Raw genomic sequence first — 18716 nt, 5'->3', positions numbered from 1 at the left:
GTATCGAAACACCATCGTTGAGTATTAGTTAGTGTGAAAAGAAACCGATAACAACTTTTGTTATTCAATATATAATTTATTCTATTGAAAAATAAATTAATATTTTCTAAACTTGTAAATATATTTTCTTCTAATTTTTTACACCATTTTATTTGACAACATTTACCATTAAAAATAGCAAATGACCATACTATCTTACAATATATATGATGTACAAAGTAATTTCTTATCTTAAAATTAATTTTGGTTAGTGAGATAAAATTTAAAATATTTTTCTTATTATCTTACTCAAATTTAAATTTAAATTTAGAATTGATTAACTACTCATCATTTTTTTAATTTCAATAAAACATAAATTGGTTAAATACAAAATATTCATCATTTAATAATTTCAATCATTTAAATTTTAATTACCAAAAATTGGACTAAAAATTAATTATAAACTTAATATATATATATATATATATAGTACGTAAATAATAATATCCAATGTATTGATTATTTTTTTTTTTTTTGACAGAATTAATGTAAAATCTATTGAGAATTGATTTATTATCCAAATTTTTTTTTATAAACTTTATAATATGTAAAAATAGTAATCTTATTTTTTATTATTATTTAAGAAATTCTTCATAATTTTTTAATTATGTAATTAACTTAATTAATAATCTTTATTATTGTTTTTATACTAAAAATGTCGATGTATACTATTTACATATTTTTTCATTACTAATAAATAAATAAATATTTGCACTATTATACTTATTGTTCTAGATGATAACTTAAGTTATTTATTTTGTATGTTAAATTTATTAAATGTATGTTAAGATGAAAAATTAAAATTGTTCAATATATTATATAAATAGTCATTACAGAAAAGAAAAAAAATTATATATCATATATAATAATCCTTGATATATATAGTGTCATGTATATATTAAGATTCTCTATTTTAATTATGTGAGTGATTATTATTATTTTCACTTTTTCGTTACATTAGAAAATAATATTTAAAACTAAAAAAGAGATAATTAATTTTTTTAATTTGAATTAAAAAATGTCTTGCAAATATATCTAACTTTTACATATACTAAGTGTTATAATATTAAATAGTATAGTATTTGCTATAACAATGACTCAAAATATTAATTTAAGATATATTTGGGTCTAGTAAGACCCTCAACTAAAATCTATTGTTAGGGTCCCAAATCTGACTTAGGTTCATTACCTTAAAGGCCCAATGTAGATGAAGTCCACGCGTCCCCTCTTAAATCGGCTCAGATTGGATCTCCGTTACTAGTTAGATATGATAATGAGGACTCAGAAGAGCGTGAAAAACCTACTTTCCATCCCTCATTCCTATTTAAAAAAAATGTCCCCATTCTTTCTCCGTCATTGCAAGTTCCTATTTAATTACCCTTCAGAGAACGTAGATCTCTTCGGGTATCTACGAATATTCTTTGAAAATTTTTTAAAAAATTAACACAAAAAGACATAATATAATAAATCATAAAATAATCAACTCAATATAATTCAACACAATTTATAACATATTCGTTATGAAAAATAACATTTTAAAAGGAAAAAACATAAAAAAAATAATCCAACATAATAACATAACATAATTTTTTAGGACGATACTGAGTGATGTAGTGACGGACTTGATGAGAGGTAGAGAAAGTAAGTTAGAGAGAGAGGATGATCAAGGCTAAGAATGAGCCCGGAAGAAAAAGGAAAAATTCGAATTGGAGGTCGAAATTAGGATTACTAAATTCAAGAAATAGATTTACGTATATATAAATTAGGATAAATAATAATTTTATATTCACGTATATTTAATAAGTTTCATAGGGCGGGTACTTATGTCCGTGCCCCTATTAGGAGTGGCAAACGGGAAAGTCTGCCCTGTCTTGCCAAAAGCCCACCCCGCCTAGTAAGACGGTCCTGAATTTTTTCCCCGCCCGCCTAATGGTAGGCTGACGGAATCTCCTTTTTTTTATAAACCATTAAATATTAAACAATATATATAATTTCACAACAATTTCAATAAATTGATAATTTCTAAAAACATAAAAAAATTATAATTTTTAAATTCACGCACATTAACGTCTTTATAATTATAAATATGTAATAAATATAATTATAAATCAATTTTTTTGAAACAAAATAATAAAACCAGCATTGTCCAAAGCAAAGAAAATATTATCCAAAATATATAATTAAACATCTTCAAGTTTATAATCAATCAAACATAAAACATAATCCAAAATATAACTTAAAACTTCTTCAATTATCATCTTCATCCTCTTGTAGATCAATAACATCATAGAAATTTGTAAAAAAATGGCTCTACCAAAATAAAAGCTTGGTCCAGCGGAAAAGCCTGTCCCGCCCCGCCGAAGCCCGCCTAATCGAGGGTAGGCGGGATTTTTAAGTTTGGTGGTCATAAATTTTCAGCCCATCCCGCATTTTTTGGCGGGTTATGCGACCGGCTCGACAGGTTTCGACCCGTTTGTCACTCCTAGTCTCCATCCATTTTCGCATGGCAGGTCATGAGGATTTCAGGAGTCCCCATCTAGCTCCAAAATGCGAATAATCCCTGTAAATACCCATTTCGGCTGTTGTTGTAATCATCCTTATTGCTAGCATTCATTGGTTCGTGATGTGGAGCTATTCTAGCCACTCAATAAATTCTCAGATAATCAAAGTTTAGGTTATATCATTTTTATAAAGTTACATGTATTCCTATTATAACAATATTAATAAAAGATAAATGGATAAACACTAAACTATTGTTTGGATATAAGATTAAAAATAGAGGAAAGAAAATGGAAAGAAAAGTATATTTTTTTTGTGTGCTGTTTAAATAAAAAAAAATAAATGAAAAAAATAGAGGAAAAAATTTCTTTTGCTTGAATGGAAAGAAAAGTAAAAAGAGAAAAAAATCATAATAGAGAAGAATTATATTAATGTTTTTATATATTATATATAAATTATAATTCAAATGATAACTCTATACTTTTATCCATATTTGCACTTTTGAATCAGTTTTCTTCGCAACTTTGAAGAGAAAAAATTTACGTGAGTTCAATATACATTTTTATGTTTTTCATTCAATTTCTTTGTTGAACTAAATAATGAAAATTTGATTTTTCCATCCATTTTCTTCTCCAGCATGTTATTTCTCTACAAATTCTTCTAACCTAAACAATGCATAAATATGTCATCTATTCTATTATATATAACAATAACTAATATCACATATTAGGCTAATTTACGTTGATAAACCAAAGTCACCCTAAAATTACCTGAATCCCCTAAACCCAATAATGTTACCTAATTGTCTCCATTTATATTTTCATATAAATCGAATTTAATGAATCCGAATCAGGGTAATAAGTAGTAAATCTAATTTATATTTAATAATTTACCTCTAACTTATGGTAAAAATGTAAGATATGATGCCAAAAAAAAAAAAAAAAACTAAAGCGACATAAATTTTTTATTAACAAAAAAAATTATTTTATTTTTTATTTTTTAGACATGTATCTATCTTTTTAAGTTATACATTTTGATTTATATAAATTAATGATAATTAAATGTACAAAAAATACTAATTAATAAAGAAATAAAATTTAAGATAAACATGTCCTAAACAAATTGAAATAAAATAAAGACTTTTAATTATGATCATTAATTATAATTACATATATTTACTTCAAGATTTATATTTCGAAAATACAGTATATTAATATTTTATTTTTTTTTAATTTTATACTATTACAAACATTAGTTACTCTCCAATAATGACAATACTTTTAAAAAAATAAACATAACTAAATGATCTTAAAATTATATAACAATTTTTAACATAACAAAAAAAAAATATACAATTACCTAAAATATAATATTTGTGTAGTAATTGAAATTTAATTGTCAATATAAAGTAATGTATAATATCATTTCGTAATCAAATAAGTGTTCAATCAAAGAATTTAATATTTATATAGTAATATGAGAAAATAAATTAAAGTTTGAGTTTAATCATAGCAAGCATTCAAGTTTAAATTTTTATAAATTAATTTATTTGTGTTAAAGTTAATTGCGCAATAAAAAATTCATAAAAATTTCTAATATTGAAGTAGACAATAATTTATTTATAAATACAAAAAGTGTATTTAATAAGTAAGAAATTATTTTATTTTAATTTGGTCCATAATTCGGGCAAAAAACCATATTAAGCCACATGCAGAAAAGTTTAACCAAAATACGCCAAACAGAAATTTGTTTCAGCAATAAGCCAGGAGGCATTTTTATATAAATCGAACCAACAAGGTTCGAACTCTATTAGCAAGTAATTCGAACCACATTGGTTCGAACTACCACTAAAAAAATGTGAATAATTCGAACCGGTCAGGTTCGAACCAGGAGAGCATGTAATTCGAACCGGTTGAGTTCGAATTATGTGGAGATTAGTCAAGTGTAATAAATCGAACCAGGCTGGTTCGAATTATGGGAAGAGAGGTCGACTGAAGTAATTCGAACCAAGCTGGTTCGAATTACATGTACCTGGTTCGAACCAAAGAGTGGCTGATTGTTATAATTCGAACCAGCCTGGTTCGAATTACATGTATCATGGTTCGAACCAGGTTAGTTCGAATTAGTAGGAGTCAGAGCTCTATATAAACGCTGTAAACGTGATTTGCTCTCATTAGAGGACTTAAGATGGCTAGCGAAGAGGAGAGTTTTGCTGTTTTGGTACACCACAGAGGGTCCATCAAGAGGAAAACTCGGTCCGGAGTGAAGTTCACAGATAAGAATCCTCTCTATATTGTGGTGAATCGAACGACAAGCTATGATGACCTGGTTAGAGCTGTGCTGATGAAACTTGGCCTGGAAGGTGCGAAGCGGATTAAGAAGTTTTTCTATCGCATTCCAGTCACGATCCTGCACGATACGGTGAAGTATGATTGTCTCACGATTGGTAGTGATGAGGACCTCCAAGTCATGTTTCTTTGTCGGAGGCAGTTTCCGGAGGTCCGCACACCAGAGTTGCTGGCAAAGCTGGTTGATGTGGTATCCAGCTCAGGCGGTTCGAACCGGAATACCGCCAATGTAGCCAATGCAGCTGGCTCCAGTTCGATGGCTGCTGTGGCTTCTTCCTCCGTCCCAGTTTACGAGCCAGCGGCCCAACTTGTCGCCTCTCCGTCATTTGCTGTTGATTTGAATGACGGCGTCCGCGACGAGGTAGGATCCTTTGATGTTCTGCCAAACGCTTTACACGGCGTTCCACCGGTTGGCGTCGGAGACGGAGAATTGGGTGATCCTGATGAGGACGACGTTGAGCCCGAAACGATTGAGGAAGATAGCGGGGACGAGCTTGTAGCGGCTGGGCCTGCATTGGCTGGCGGTGGTTCTAGCTCTGGCACACAGCAGTATCCACCATATTTTTCTTCGCTGGACCTGGACGCCATGACGCATGAGGGTGCGCTAGGGCACCCTGTTGGATTCGGAGCTAGAGATGCGGAAGGGAATGCTGGTCTCACAGAGTTCCAAGTTGGTCAGCAATTCCAGGATAAAGATGAGGCCCTGTTAAGTGTGAAGACTTACAGCATCCGGCGAGGGGTACAGTACAAGGTGGTGGAGTCCGATCACCGCCGGTATGTGGGTAAGTGTTCCGAGTTCGGGAATGGTTGCACATGGTTGATTCGGCTAAGTCTCCGGAAGCGCAAGGGCCTTTGGGAGGTCAAACGGTACAATGGCCCTCACACTTGCCTAGCCACATCCATATCAAGTGATCACAGAAGTTTGGATCATTCTGTGATTTCGGCGTTCATTATGCCAATGGTTAGGGCTGACGCATCGGTTAGCATCAAGGTGCTCCTGAACGCCACGGCAGCGCATTTTGGTTTTAGGCCGACTTACAGGAGGGTTTGGATGGCGAAGCAGAAGGCCGTTGGCCTCATCTACGGTGACTGGGATGAGTCATACAGCGAGATACCTAGGTGGGTGTTGGGTGTCCAGCTGACGATGCCTGGTACTGTTGCGGTCCTCAGGACGAGCCCGGTTATAGTTGGAGGACAGGTGGACGACTCTCAAGCTTATTTCCACAGACTTTTCTGGACTTTCCCTCCGTGCATCGAGGCATTCCGGCATTGCAAGCCGCTAGTCAGCATTGACGGCACACATCTATATGGTAAGTATGGGGGAACGTTGCTCATTGCGATTGCACAGGACGGGAACTCCAACATTCTACCTGTCGCATTCGCACTAGTAGAGGGTGAGAATGCGGAGTCGTGGACCTTCTTTCTCTCGCACCTTCGGCAGCACGTGACCCCGCAGCCCGGTCTGCTGGTTATATCGGATAGGCACAACGGCATCAAATCTGCGCTTGAGGCCCCGGACGGAGGTTGGTTACCACCATCTGCGTACCGTGCATTCTGCATACGACACGTAGCTGCTAATTTCGCCCTTACCTTCAAGGGCAAAGACGCTAGGAGGCTTCTCGTGAATGCAGCGTACGCGAAGACTGAGGTTGAGTTTGATTACTGGTTTGATATACTGCGGTCTGAAGACCCGGCGATGTGTGATTGGGCGAACCGTATTGATTACTCCTTGTGGACGCAGCATCGCGATGAAGGGAGGAGATTCGGTCACATGACGACGAATATCTCCGAGTGTGTGAACTCAATCCTCAAGGGTGTAAGAAATCTTCCTGTAGCATCCCTGGTGAAGGCAACATATGGCAGGCTGGCCGAACTCTTTGTTCGCAAGGGGCGAGAGGCTGAGGCCCAGATGGGCACCGGACAGCAGTTCAGTCAGCATTTGGTGAAGTGTATCGAGGCCAACTTGAAGACGGCCAGGTGCTTCACTGTGACGTTGTATGACCGTGATAACTCCGAGTTCACCGTAGCGGAGACCACTCCGACTGGTACTTTCTCCTTGGGTACTTACCGAGTATCGCTTGCCTCCCGGACATGTGACTGTGGGTACTTTCAGGCGCTTCATTTCCCGTGTCAGCACGCACTTGCATGTTGTGCCTACGCACGTGTGAGTTGGAGCTCCTATGTTCACAGCGTCTATCAGATTAGCTCGGTGTTCAATGTCTATCGGATGGGATTCACACCACCAATCCCGGAGGGCTACTGGCCACCCTACGATGGGCCCACGGTGATTCCGGACCCAAACAGAAGGCGTGCGAGAGAGGGGAGGCCTAGATCCACAAGGATACGGACGAATATGGATGAGTCAGATCCAAACAGGCCAAAACGGTGTGGCCTTTGTCGCCAACCCGGACACACTAGACGTAGATGCCCACAGGTAGTAGGATCGTCTCAGACAGGGCGAAATTAGTTTCCATGATGTTATTGTTAGTGTTATTTACATTTAAGTTGTCTTGTTAGATGCATTGCTTGACCACGTATGTAACTTTTTGAGATTAATGCATTGAACTTTGGTATTTGTGAGTAGTAATGAATATGTTGTATTCCATTACAACTTATGCTACAGGACTCGTTGATCCTCATTTTAATAACTAAACGAAATCATTATACCTTATCATGTTTCATTTAATACATAAACAGACATAAACAGAGCACTACATAACAAGAGAACTACACCTAACTATCATACATGACTGGAATAGAGGAAAACAAATACATGAAATGTGACTCATCTAAACAGGTGCGAACCAGTACCACAGCGACGTGCTATCCGTACCCTCTGACCTCGACGGACAAGCGGCTCCTCATCCTCTATCTCGTCATCCTCCTCCTGCGGAGTAGGCTGTACTGGTGGCGCAACACGCAACGGTGCTGCAGACGATGCTGCGATAGAATCTGATGCAGCGGTGAAGGCGGATGTAGGGGTACCTCCAAGACGAAACTGCTGACCAGCGGATGAGGATGGAGGCTCGTTCAGATCAACATCTAAGGGGGCCTGGATCCCTGAGGTCTGGCCAGCTCTGCGGGGGGTCACCTCACCCTGCATGATGGCGGTGATCTCATCTAGGAAGCGTGGACTCCCGAAGTCTCCAACAAACGAGTCTGACCCAACAAAGTCTGCCCACTGTGATCCTGATATGCGCCAAGGTGTACCACCCTGCTCAGCCTGATCATCCGCTGGCACACCAACGAAGTAATCTCCAAGCGGGCCCGCTCCAGGTCCAGGTCCAGCGTCACCAGTGTCAGCCCCGTCACCTAGCCCTGTGCCATACCACTCACCTCCATGACCGCCATCGTGTGTACTAGTACCTCCATCGTGTGTGCATCCTCCAACGTGGCCAGGCTGGTCGTCATCGTCGTCCCCATGGTCAGAACCACTCCTCGCCGTCTGATCCGGCCACCTCCACTGACGCTGGCTCCTCCGTGTCCCTACACCCATCCTCCTCTCAACCCTGCGCCTGTCAGGCACGTCATCCGGCCGATCCATGTCAGGCACACGCCCCGGACCCCGCTGTGAGGCCTCAACTGGTATAGGAACTGATCTCGGATCCCCCAGCTGAGTGTTCGGTGCCAGGAACCTCTTCCCATGCTGACTCCACCACTGAAGGAACTGATGAGACGGTCCAGGGTCGGCAACAACATCGAACCTCAATACACTGTCCTGACGAGCGTCCCAGTATGCATGCCACTTCGGCATGGAAGAGGGGAACCATCGATCGCCGCCTCTCCCGTCCTTGGACATCAGAAAGTCGATGTTCAAGGCGGGACGCGGAGGGGCCTGTACCCCTCCAAACTGAGGAAGAACACGATCTATCTGATGCCACTCTATGACAGCAAAGTAGATCAGCGCGGTCACAGAGCGCCACACCGCCATGTGCCGAGGCTCCAAAACCTCCGGGTGCAACACCTGAAGTACGTCGGGGCTACTGTACGGCATCCATATAAACTGCAGAACAAACCCACAATTATCAGGGCAACTGTACGAGCCAAGTGTAAAATATTTAACTAAAAGAGCATCAGTTATTAATTAGCATACTAACCTCCCTGGACTGTAACCGGTCTATCCTAAGCCTCCATGCCCGCACTCTCGGACCCTTCTCGCTACCGGAAGGGTTGTAACCTGCCCATCTGCACCATACATATGAGTTACATATACTGATATATGTGTTTACATTATGCAACAGAGTATTAACATACACGCAATTCTGTAAGTCATATTGAAAAAGAATAGGCCCAGTATAGTACCTCGACGCCAAAGGCCAGCTGAAGGCCTCATATCCTGTAGGCCTAAACTGAGGAAACCGCCAAAAGATCCAAGACTGCAGTAGCTGGAGCGGGCCCGCTAACTTCACAACATGTCTGTTTGCCACCCTGCACATGCACCGGTACAACCAGGCCAGTGCTGCCGAACCCCAGCTGTACGTACCCAGCTCCTCCAGCCTCGCTACATATGGAAGCCATCTAATGTGAATCCGGTTGCCAGACTTGTCCGCAAACAGCTGCGTGCCCAGCAACATCATGATGTACGCCCGGACATATCGGCGAACAGTCTCATCATCTGCATCCTCAGGGCACTCACCAAAGGTCTCCTGAAACCAGGTGCAGTTCACTGCATACTTCTGAACCTGACTGGGAGGAGGTATAACTCCTAGCAACTCCTGGAACCAGACCCAGGGTGGACGGCCGCCATCGATGTATATATGAAACTCTGACAGGCACCCGCTCACGTAACGGCCATCGACAGGCAAACCCAGCTGGTATGCCACGTCCTGGAGTGTGATCGTGCACTCTCCGAACGGCATATGAAATGTGTGCGTCTCGGGACGCCATCTCTCCACGAATGCACTGACGAGCGCCTCGTCTAGCCGGAACCACCGGTCGTTCAGCCTTGCAAGATGGTATAGCCCTGCCATCTGCAAGTATGGAACGTATCTATCATCAAGACGCATGCCCTGCTGCCACCTCATGCTCCTAATGCATCGCTCGGGCTGCGCATGAAAAGAAACGCATACTGAGATATATAACTACACAGGTTTTACAGTAAACCGGTTCACATAAACCGGTTTACAGTTAACCGGTTCACATAAACCGGTTTAAAGTAAACCGGTTTACATAAACGGGTTTACATAAAACGGTTTCCATAATCCGGTTTACATTAACCATTTCGCTAAATTAAACAGCATAACATCACATGAAAGATAACTAACTGGAAAACAAACCCTAAACCACACAACTAAACCGCTAGCATATACCACAATTAACGAGAGCCATTAACAAGAAAGAAATTCAATAAACCGGCTTACTTAAACCACCTAGCATTAAACAACTACCCTAAACCACATATAAAAACCGCTTGCAAAAACCGCTAACAAAAACCGCTAACATAAACCACCAACATAAACCACTACCAAAAACCACTGACTTAAACCACTAACAAAAACCACTACCCTAAACCACTAACATAAACCACTAACTAATACCACTAGCTTAAACCACTATCATAAACCACCTATATAATCCCCTCACCTAAACCACCTACATAAACCACTAACATAAAGTACCGTCTAACCAGGATACAAAACCACTAAAGCACAACTAACGCTTGAATCAAAAATATTTCCGTACTAACCTCGTCGTTGATGACCCCGGCTATATGAGCGACTCCGTCCAACCGATATAACTGTGCCGGATCGTCCCCCATCAGCAGAGTAGTCCGTTCAGGTCTTCCTCGGAGAGAATCTGGGTCGTTTTCTCTGAGATTTTGTGGGGTAGGGGTGAAGGGATAATGGTTCGAATGAGGGTGATTCGAACTCCTTATATACTCGAATCACACCTAATTCGAACCAGCCTGGTTCGAATTATGAAGGAGTGCATTAGGAGTAATTCGAACCGGCCCGGTTCGAATTACATGGAATCGATTTCAAAGCATAATTCGAACCTACCTGGTTCGAATTATGTATGAGAGAAGTTCGAACCAGGGTGGTTCGAATTATGTATGGGAGGAGTTCGAACCTTACTGGTTCGAATTATTCAAATACCTACAACACTAAATCGAACCAGGATGGTTCGAATTATGAAGGAGAGAAATTCGAACCAGCTTGGTTCGAATTATATTAAAATACACTTTGGCTCATTGCTGAAACGAAATTGGATTTGGCGCATTTTGGTTACACGATTCTTGCTTTGGCTCATTATGGTTTTTTGCCCCCATAATTCACATGATTTGAATTTAGCTCAATATATATGATTTGATTTGATTTGATTTAATTATTAGTTAAAAATATCTCAGTTGCCTATTTTATTCATAGATTTATTATTTTAATGACTAATAAATTAATCAAATTAATTAATTAGTACACACAATAAATTTGAATTAATAAATTAAAAAATAAATTAAAAATACTAACAGAATATTAAAATAAATAAATTAAAAAATACTACCAAATCAAATTAATATAAATTACAATATATTATATAATATTTAAATATTTAATCAAATTAATTAGTTGATATAGTTAATTTATCATAATAACTTATAGTTAATGAGTTAAAAGAAATAAATCAAAAAACATTCTCAAAAGCATGCTATGTCAGATTCATCATTAAGTACAAAAATCTGATTTTTATATAATAGAATAGATAAATTTAAATGCGTAATATTATTCTTATTAAAATTATCTAATTATATTTATGCAACTTAAACTTTTAGAGAAGATTATTAATGACATCTTATTGGTCAAAAAATTTATTAATGACTCTAGAGTCTAAATAACTTGATGTGAATTTCTTTTTATTTTTTACATTAACTTTAGATAAAAAAAAATTAGTTCTCAAATATAATTGAAAACTTAAAATGCAATAAATAAAAATTTTTTATCTATAATTATTAATGAGATGTAATCTAGATATAATAAGAAGAAATAAATCATATAAATAGAGATTTTGTATAATAGATTGAGTTAAATTCAAGGATAACGATGTTTTTTAATTAATTTTTTTAATTTATTCAATAATAATAATAATAATAATAATAATAATAATAATAATAATAATAATAATAATAATAATAATATATTTGTCTAACTTAATTTAACTTTCTCATAGACAATTCCTAATCTATTTTATATTCCTAATCTATTTTAGGTATTTAGAAATCTAGAAAAAAAAAGCCTTGAACAACCCACCTAACTTTTCTTACCCTCAATTATGTGACCTCACTCCTAAAAATCCAGAAGAATAGAATATTGATTGACTTGCTTTTGAATGCAATAGAGAAGAACATGTAACTTCCATCTCGTCGCCGTTATTTCACCTGCCCAGTCATTATCGTTGTCGTGTCTGCTCCGCCGCGGTGTGCGTTGCTATGCGTCATCCAATTTAATGAATTTAATTAGAATAAACAATAAATTATTTATTTTATTTCAGACTTTATAAATGAAAAAATTAATTCACTGATACAATGAATTATAATGAACGTAGTCTAATTAATTAAGTAATATAAATTATAATAAATTATATTAATATTTAAATATCCAATCAAATTAATTAGTTGATATAATTAAGTCATTGTAATAAATTGTATTGAATGAGTTAAAATAATTAAATCGAAAAACACTCTCTGGAGCATGCTGCGCCAACTCCATCATTAAGTGTAGAAATCCAATTTTTATATAATAGAATAGATAAATAGAATAAATAAGTAAGTAAGTATTTGCACTATTATACTTCTTGTTCTACATGATAATTTAAAATATTTGTTTTGTATGTTAAATAATATAAATGATATTTTGTATCTTATATTCATTAAATATTGATATTAAGAGGAGAAAATTATGTAATAAATTTTATAAATAGTAATTATAAAAAATAAATAATTATTTATTATATATAATAATTCTTGGTATACATATGATCATGTATATATTAGGATATCTATTTTAATTATATGAGTAATTATTGTTATTTTTATTTTTTTATTATATTAGTAAATAATATTTAAAACTAAAAGAAAGAAAAATAACTAAAAAATTTTCTGAATTTGAATAAAAACTCTCTTATAAATATAGTAAAAATATAAGATGTGATGTAGAAAAAAAACTAAAGTGACATAAATTTTTACTAAAAATAAAAATATCTTTTTGTTCATTTTTTTAGACACAATTATTTTATTCAAGGTATAAATTTTAATTGATATAAACTAATGATAGTTAAGTATACCAAAAAAAAGCAATCAATAAAAGAATAAAACTTAAATAAGGTAAATATGTTCTGAAAAAAATTAGAATAAAATAAAAACTCCAATTATAACCATTAATCATAATCATATATATATTTATTTTAAGATTTATACTTCAAAAATTTAGAATATTAATATTTTTTATTTTTTATTTTTTTAATTTTAGAATATTATAAATATTAGTTATTTTCTAATAATAGCAATCCTTTTAAAAGAATAAACATAATTAAATAATTTTAAAAATATATCATAATTTTTAAAATAACAAAAAATATACAATTACCTAAAATATATTATTTTTGTGTAGCAATTGAGATTTAATTGCCAATATAAAAATTATATATAATATCCTATCATAAACAAATAAGTGTTTAATCAAAGAATTTAATATTTATATAATATAAAAAATAAATTAAAATTTGAACTTAATCATAATAAACACTCAATTTTAAATTTTTATAAATCAAATTTTATCATTTTTTTCTCGAAGTAACTTATACAATGAAAAATTCCTAACGCATTATTGATACTCAAATAATAGAAATAATATATTAATAAATAAAAAATATTATTAAAAGTTAAATATACAGATAAAAAATTATAACTCGCAAAAATATTTTTACATTTATTACACAAATGTTAAAAATCATGTATTTATATAAATTAAATTATATTAAATTGTAAGATATTTAGATATTTAATTAAATTTAAAAATAAATAGTATGCCAATCCAAATAATTTAGATTGGAGATAAAAAAGATATATAATTAAATTATATCATATAACATAACATTTCTATAAGTTTCTTTTATAAGAGATTCAATACAAAAATATTTATTATCACCTGTTTAACGTAATAATTTAAATTTAGGTGAATTGTTCCAAAAAATACCTTTTTTGAATTATTTATTGTTAATATCTAGTCAATTTCATAACATTTAATAATGACATAAATGATTATATTTAAACTACAAAGTTAACCTAAAATAAAATATAGAAATTGATGAGAACAAAATATTAAGACAAAAAATGATTAGAAGCGTAAAGATAGAAAATAAAATATCAAATTTAAATAATGTCAAAAAAAATCTAATATATAAAGATGTGAATTGTAAAAATAGAGGGATACATATATAAATAAGAATAGCATGTATTCATAGACGTTTTTTCGCTATATCATAATTTGCTCCAGCTATACAATGAATTCAGCGGTAGTCGGCAGCTCCATTGAGCAACAGTAATACTTAAATTGAGACATTATCGAGTTATAAACAAACAATCAACGAAACATTATTTATTCATACCTTTTTATTTATCTATAAAAGAAATTTTACATAAAGAAAAAAAAAAGAAGAAAAAAAAGAGTTGAAATAGCAAGAGCGATAAAAATGATTATTCTTATCATCTTGTTTGGCCGTCTATATATAGAAGACCAGAAAATCATGATTATCTAACAAAATTAATTTGTATTTATTGCATTTAATTTGAATAAGCAAGAAATGATCATATTTTAGTTTAGTATTTAATTCACATGATTTGAATTTGACTCAATACATATAATTTAATTTGATTTAATTAATTAAAAAATACTACCAGAATATTAAAAGAAATAAATTAGGAAATACTATTAAAACAAATTGATATAAATTATAATAATTATATAATATTTAAATATCTAATCAAATCAATTAGTTGATATAATTAATCTCATAATAAATTATATTTAATGAGTTAAAAGAAATAAATCGAGAAACACTCTCAAAAGCATGTCACGTCAGCTCTATCGTTAAGTGTAGAAATCCGATTTTTATATAATAGAATAGACTTTAATTCATATATAGTATATAAACAAATTTAATTAGAATAAATAACAATTTATTTATTTTATTTTAGACTTTATAAATGAAAAGACTAATTCACTAATATAACGAATTATAATTAATGTAGTATAATTAATTAAGTAATATAAATAATTATAATAAATTATATTAAAAAAAGAAATATTTAAATATTTAACTAAATTAATTAGTTAATATAATTAAGTCAGTGCAATAAATTATATTGAATAAGTTAAAATAATTAAATTGAAAAACACTCTTCAAAATATGCTACGTTAATTTCATTATTAAATACAGACATCTAATTTTTATATAATAAAATAGATAGATAGATAACTTCTATAGAGGGTTGAATAGGATGAATCTGCAATCCAATATATTTTCGTATGCTTCGTGGGGGTTTGGCTTGATTCCACCACACATAAGATACTTCCCAACACGGAATACCATTGTGTCTAAATGTGCGAATAAATAATCTCAATAGAAATTCATTTCATTATGTTAAATATTAATTATTTTATTAATTTGATATTTTTGTGAAACATATATTTTAGTTTACCTCGTTAATTATTTAGAATAAAAATTAAAAGTTAATATAATTAGATGACTTTTTCTTTAAGAGACTTTGAGAGGTCTATTTTACCTAAATACATAGATTTTATTGATTTATTGACGTCATTTGAAATTTAATACCACCACCATTTTATAACAATCATATAATTTTAAACTGATACATAAATTCAAAAAATATTATAAATATCTCCATCCTAAAAAATAATTTGAATTTATTTTACCGATTATATTCTTATTAATTTTTTACACTATAAGAAAAAAAAAAATTTAGTCGCAATTATATTTTGGTCCTCAAAGAATTTCAAATTGGACACTTTAGTTCCTAACTAAAATTAATTACTCAGTTGGTCCCTAACAATTAATTCCGTCAGTCACTTAAGTCCTTTATTCCGTTAACTCTAACGGAGAACAAAATAGTCCCTGACAACTCTAACAGGGGACAAAATGGTCCCTGATCTCTTCTGTTCGGAAACGACACTATTCTCTCCCAATTTCCATCATATCTCGCATAACACTAGCAGTCTAACACTGTAACTTCAAACTACACAATGCATACTCTATAAATTTAATGTTCACAAGAAAAAAAATCCTCAACTTGTTCTCAACCAATTCATACTCAGGAAACTAATGCCTATATCTCTCAACTAGTTATCATCTTCGATGGATCCCATGAATCTAAACAGCAAGTCTGATTTGTTAAGACCTGTCATCGTCGTTTCCATCTCACTCTTCCTCTGTCCTATCATCTCCATGACCACATTGTCCACCACTCTGATCGCTTTCTTCAGCTTCTTCTCCGAACCAATGTTCAATAATCGCTTCAGTTTCCATATGAGCGGCAACGGCGACATTGCTCGTTGTACTGATAGCTTGGATGCGAGGTCGAAGCAATCTGCCAACTTGGACTTTGGAAAAGAAGGAATGAAGCACTCGGTGTCTATTTCAATTTGCATATGATGTCAAAGGAGAATCTTCTCATGATGTCCTAATGTCCAACAATCTATATTGCTTGCTGGAGAGTGGAGAAAGGCGTGCCCTTGGAGTAGTTGTGGAATTTGGTCTTGAGGATATCATGGACGTGTCGGGGTTGGAGGTGATGTTATCGAAGACGTGAAAGTGGATGCTTTTGGTGGGTAAAGTGCAGAGGAGGTGGATGTACCAGTCACAAAGATTTAGGAAGTGTGTGGTCCATGACATGTTGAGGTAGGTGCGATACGTGTGACAATTACACCATAGCTTAATCTTGGAGCTAAAGAGGAGGAAGGAAAAGATGGAAAAGAAGATTGTGAAGGTGAAGAAGGAGAGTATGAATGTTAGGGTTATGCGAGATATGATAAAAATTGGGGAAGAACAGTGTCGTTTTCGAATAAAGGGGTCAGGAATCATTTTGTTCCTTGTTAGAGTTGTCAGGGACCATTTTGTCCCCTGTTAGAGTTGTCATGGACTATTTTGTCCTCCGTTAGAGTTAACGGAGTAAAGGACCTAAGTGACTGACGGAATTAATTGTTAGGGACCAATCAAGTAATTAATTTTAGTTAGAGACTAAAGTGTCCAGTTTGAAATTCTTTGCGAACCAAAATGGGTATATTCTCATTTTATTTCTATAAACTTCTAGCCGTAATTATAAAAATTGTTGGTAAAGATTTTTGTTCATATCCTAACCCAAAAATAAAGTCAAGTCCAATAAGGATAAAAGACCCATCCAAAAAGGATGCTTCTCCCTGATTACCCGACCTCTTTAAGGGGTCAGACACGACAAACAGGTTCAATCCTGCTTACCTGAATAAGTAACTGCCTCCAAAAATATCTCCTACTATCTCTATCTCTACTAAAAGAGAGATTCTAACAAACTCCAAAGATAAAGGGAACGATTATCCGCCAACAAAGGTGGAACTACTGCAGGATGTGGTTATTCGTCCTACTATAAATACACTGACACCCCTCAGGTATATTCAAGTCTCAATCTACTAAAAACCGGCCTAAAGTCCTTACTAAGTTAAGCATCGGATTCTCTTGTGGGTACCATCCCTACCTCCTCACGAGGAACTTGGATGGTGTCACCTCGTCACTAGAACAAGTTGGACGCTGCCTCAGAAGGAGACTGGACCTCATGTCCAGGCCGAAATCACCGTTTTAGGTAACCATCGGAACATTGGTGCCATTGTCGGAGAACCTGAAATCAACCTTTGATAATGACGGAAAATCAATATGAAGACGGTCTCACGGAATTTGAGTCAAAATCATAGCCTTATCACAATGACCTCACGCTAGGACTACCTCCGCGTCAAGAGAGAACTCGTGTTTCCCATGGAGTGGGAACATCGGAAAATCCTCAACCGAGGCGGATTCAATCAGAGATTCATCCACCTGAAGATGAAGAACCTCCTTGACGACGGGCCAAACATCGATTCAGAATTTTCTCTCAATAAAAAGAATCACTTCGTTGCAAGTATAGTTCCAAACCAACAATTGACCCGCAATCAAAGTTTAATTTTGTTTGTCATGAATGCAAACCAATAAAAACTAAGAGTATTAGATCTCGGGTTGTCTCTCAAAGAATTTTTGCAGTGAGGTATGCGTATTATCGGTTATGAGAAACATCGGTGAGATAGCAATTGGCACAATTAAATGGCAAGAAAGTAAATGACAATAACTAATCAAGTAAAGGAAATTTAAATGCTAAAATGGCACTCTTAGCAAAGGTTGAGAGTCAAGGATTCCTATCCAAGTCATTGACCACAAAGATAGCAATTATGAAGAGTTAATCCCACTTAGTCAACCCTAATATCAAGGATAAGTCAAATAGGCATAATTGATTTCAATCCACAAGTCCTAACCAACTCCATAATTAACTTAGTGAAAGACTAGCGTTAGTAGAAATCAAACTAACTAATAATCCTAATCACCAATCAATATTGGACATCAATGACTCAAGGTCAGTTAAGTTCTCAATCCCAAGCCAAGAATGCAAAATCTACTCTAAAACCAAGAGAAACATTTTATCAAACACTTGGAAGGCATAAAATGAAAGTATGGTAAAATAGCAAGAATTAATAAAATCTACAACTTCCAATTGTAAGGAAACAATAGTAACAACTCAATTAAGCAACAATGAAAATAAAAACC

General features: G+C 34.3%; 1 protein-coding gene across 1 annotated transcript; it reads left to right on the top strand.

Annotated features, from left to right (window-relative positions):
* Positions 1-6795: 6795 nt before the first annotated feature.
* LOC148574428 (uncharacterized) lies at positions 6796-7353 on the top strand. The gene has a single exon (XM_088505897.1). It carries the CDS (start codon positions 6796-6798, stop codon positions 7351-7353), a length of 558 nt encoding a protein of 185 aa, XP_088362023.1.
* The last annotated feature ends 11363 nt before the right edge of the window (positions 7354-18716 follow it).

This window comes from Arachis ipaensis, chromosome B2 (genome assembly GCF_059453495.1).
Source record: "Arachis ipaensis isolate K30076 ecotype BB chromosome B2, ASM5945349v1, whole genome shotgun sequence".
Lineage (NCBI taxonomy): Eukaryota > Viridiplantae > Streptophyta > Magnoliopsida > Fabales > Fabaceae > Arachis > Arachis ipaensis.
The sequence above is the reverse complement of the archived record's forward strand: the minus strand, read 5'-3'. Positions and strand labels throughout refer to the sequence as shown.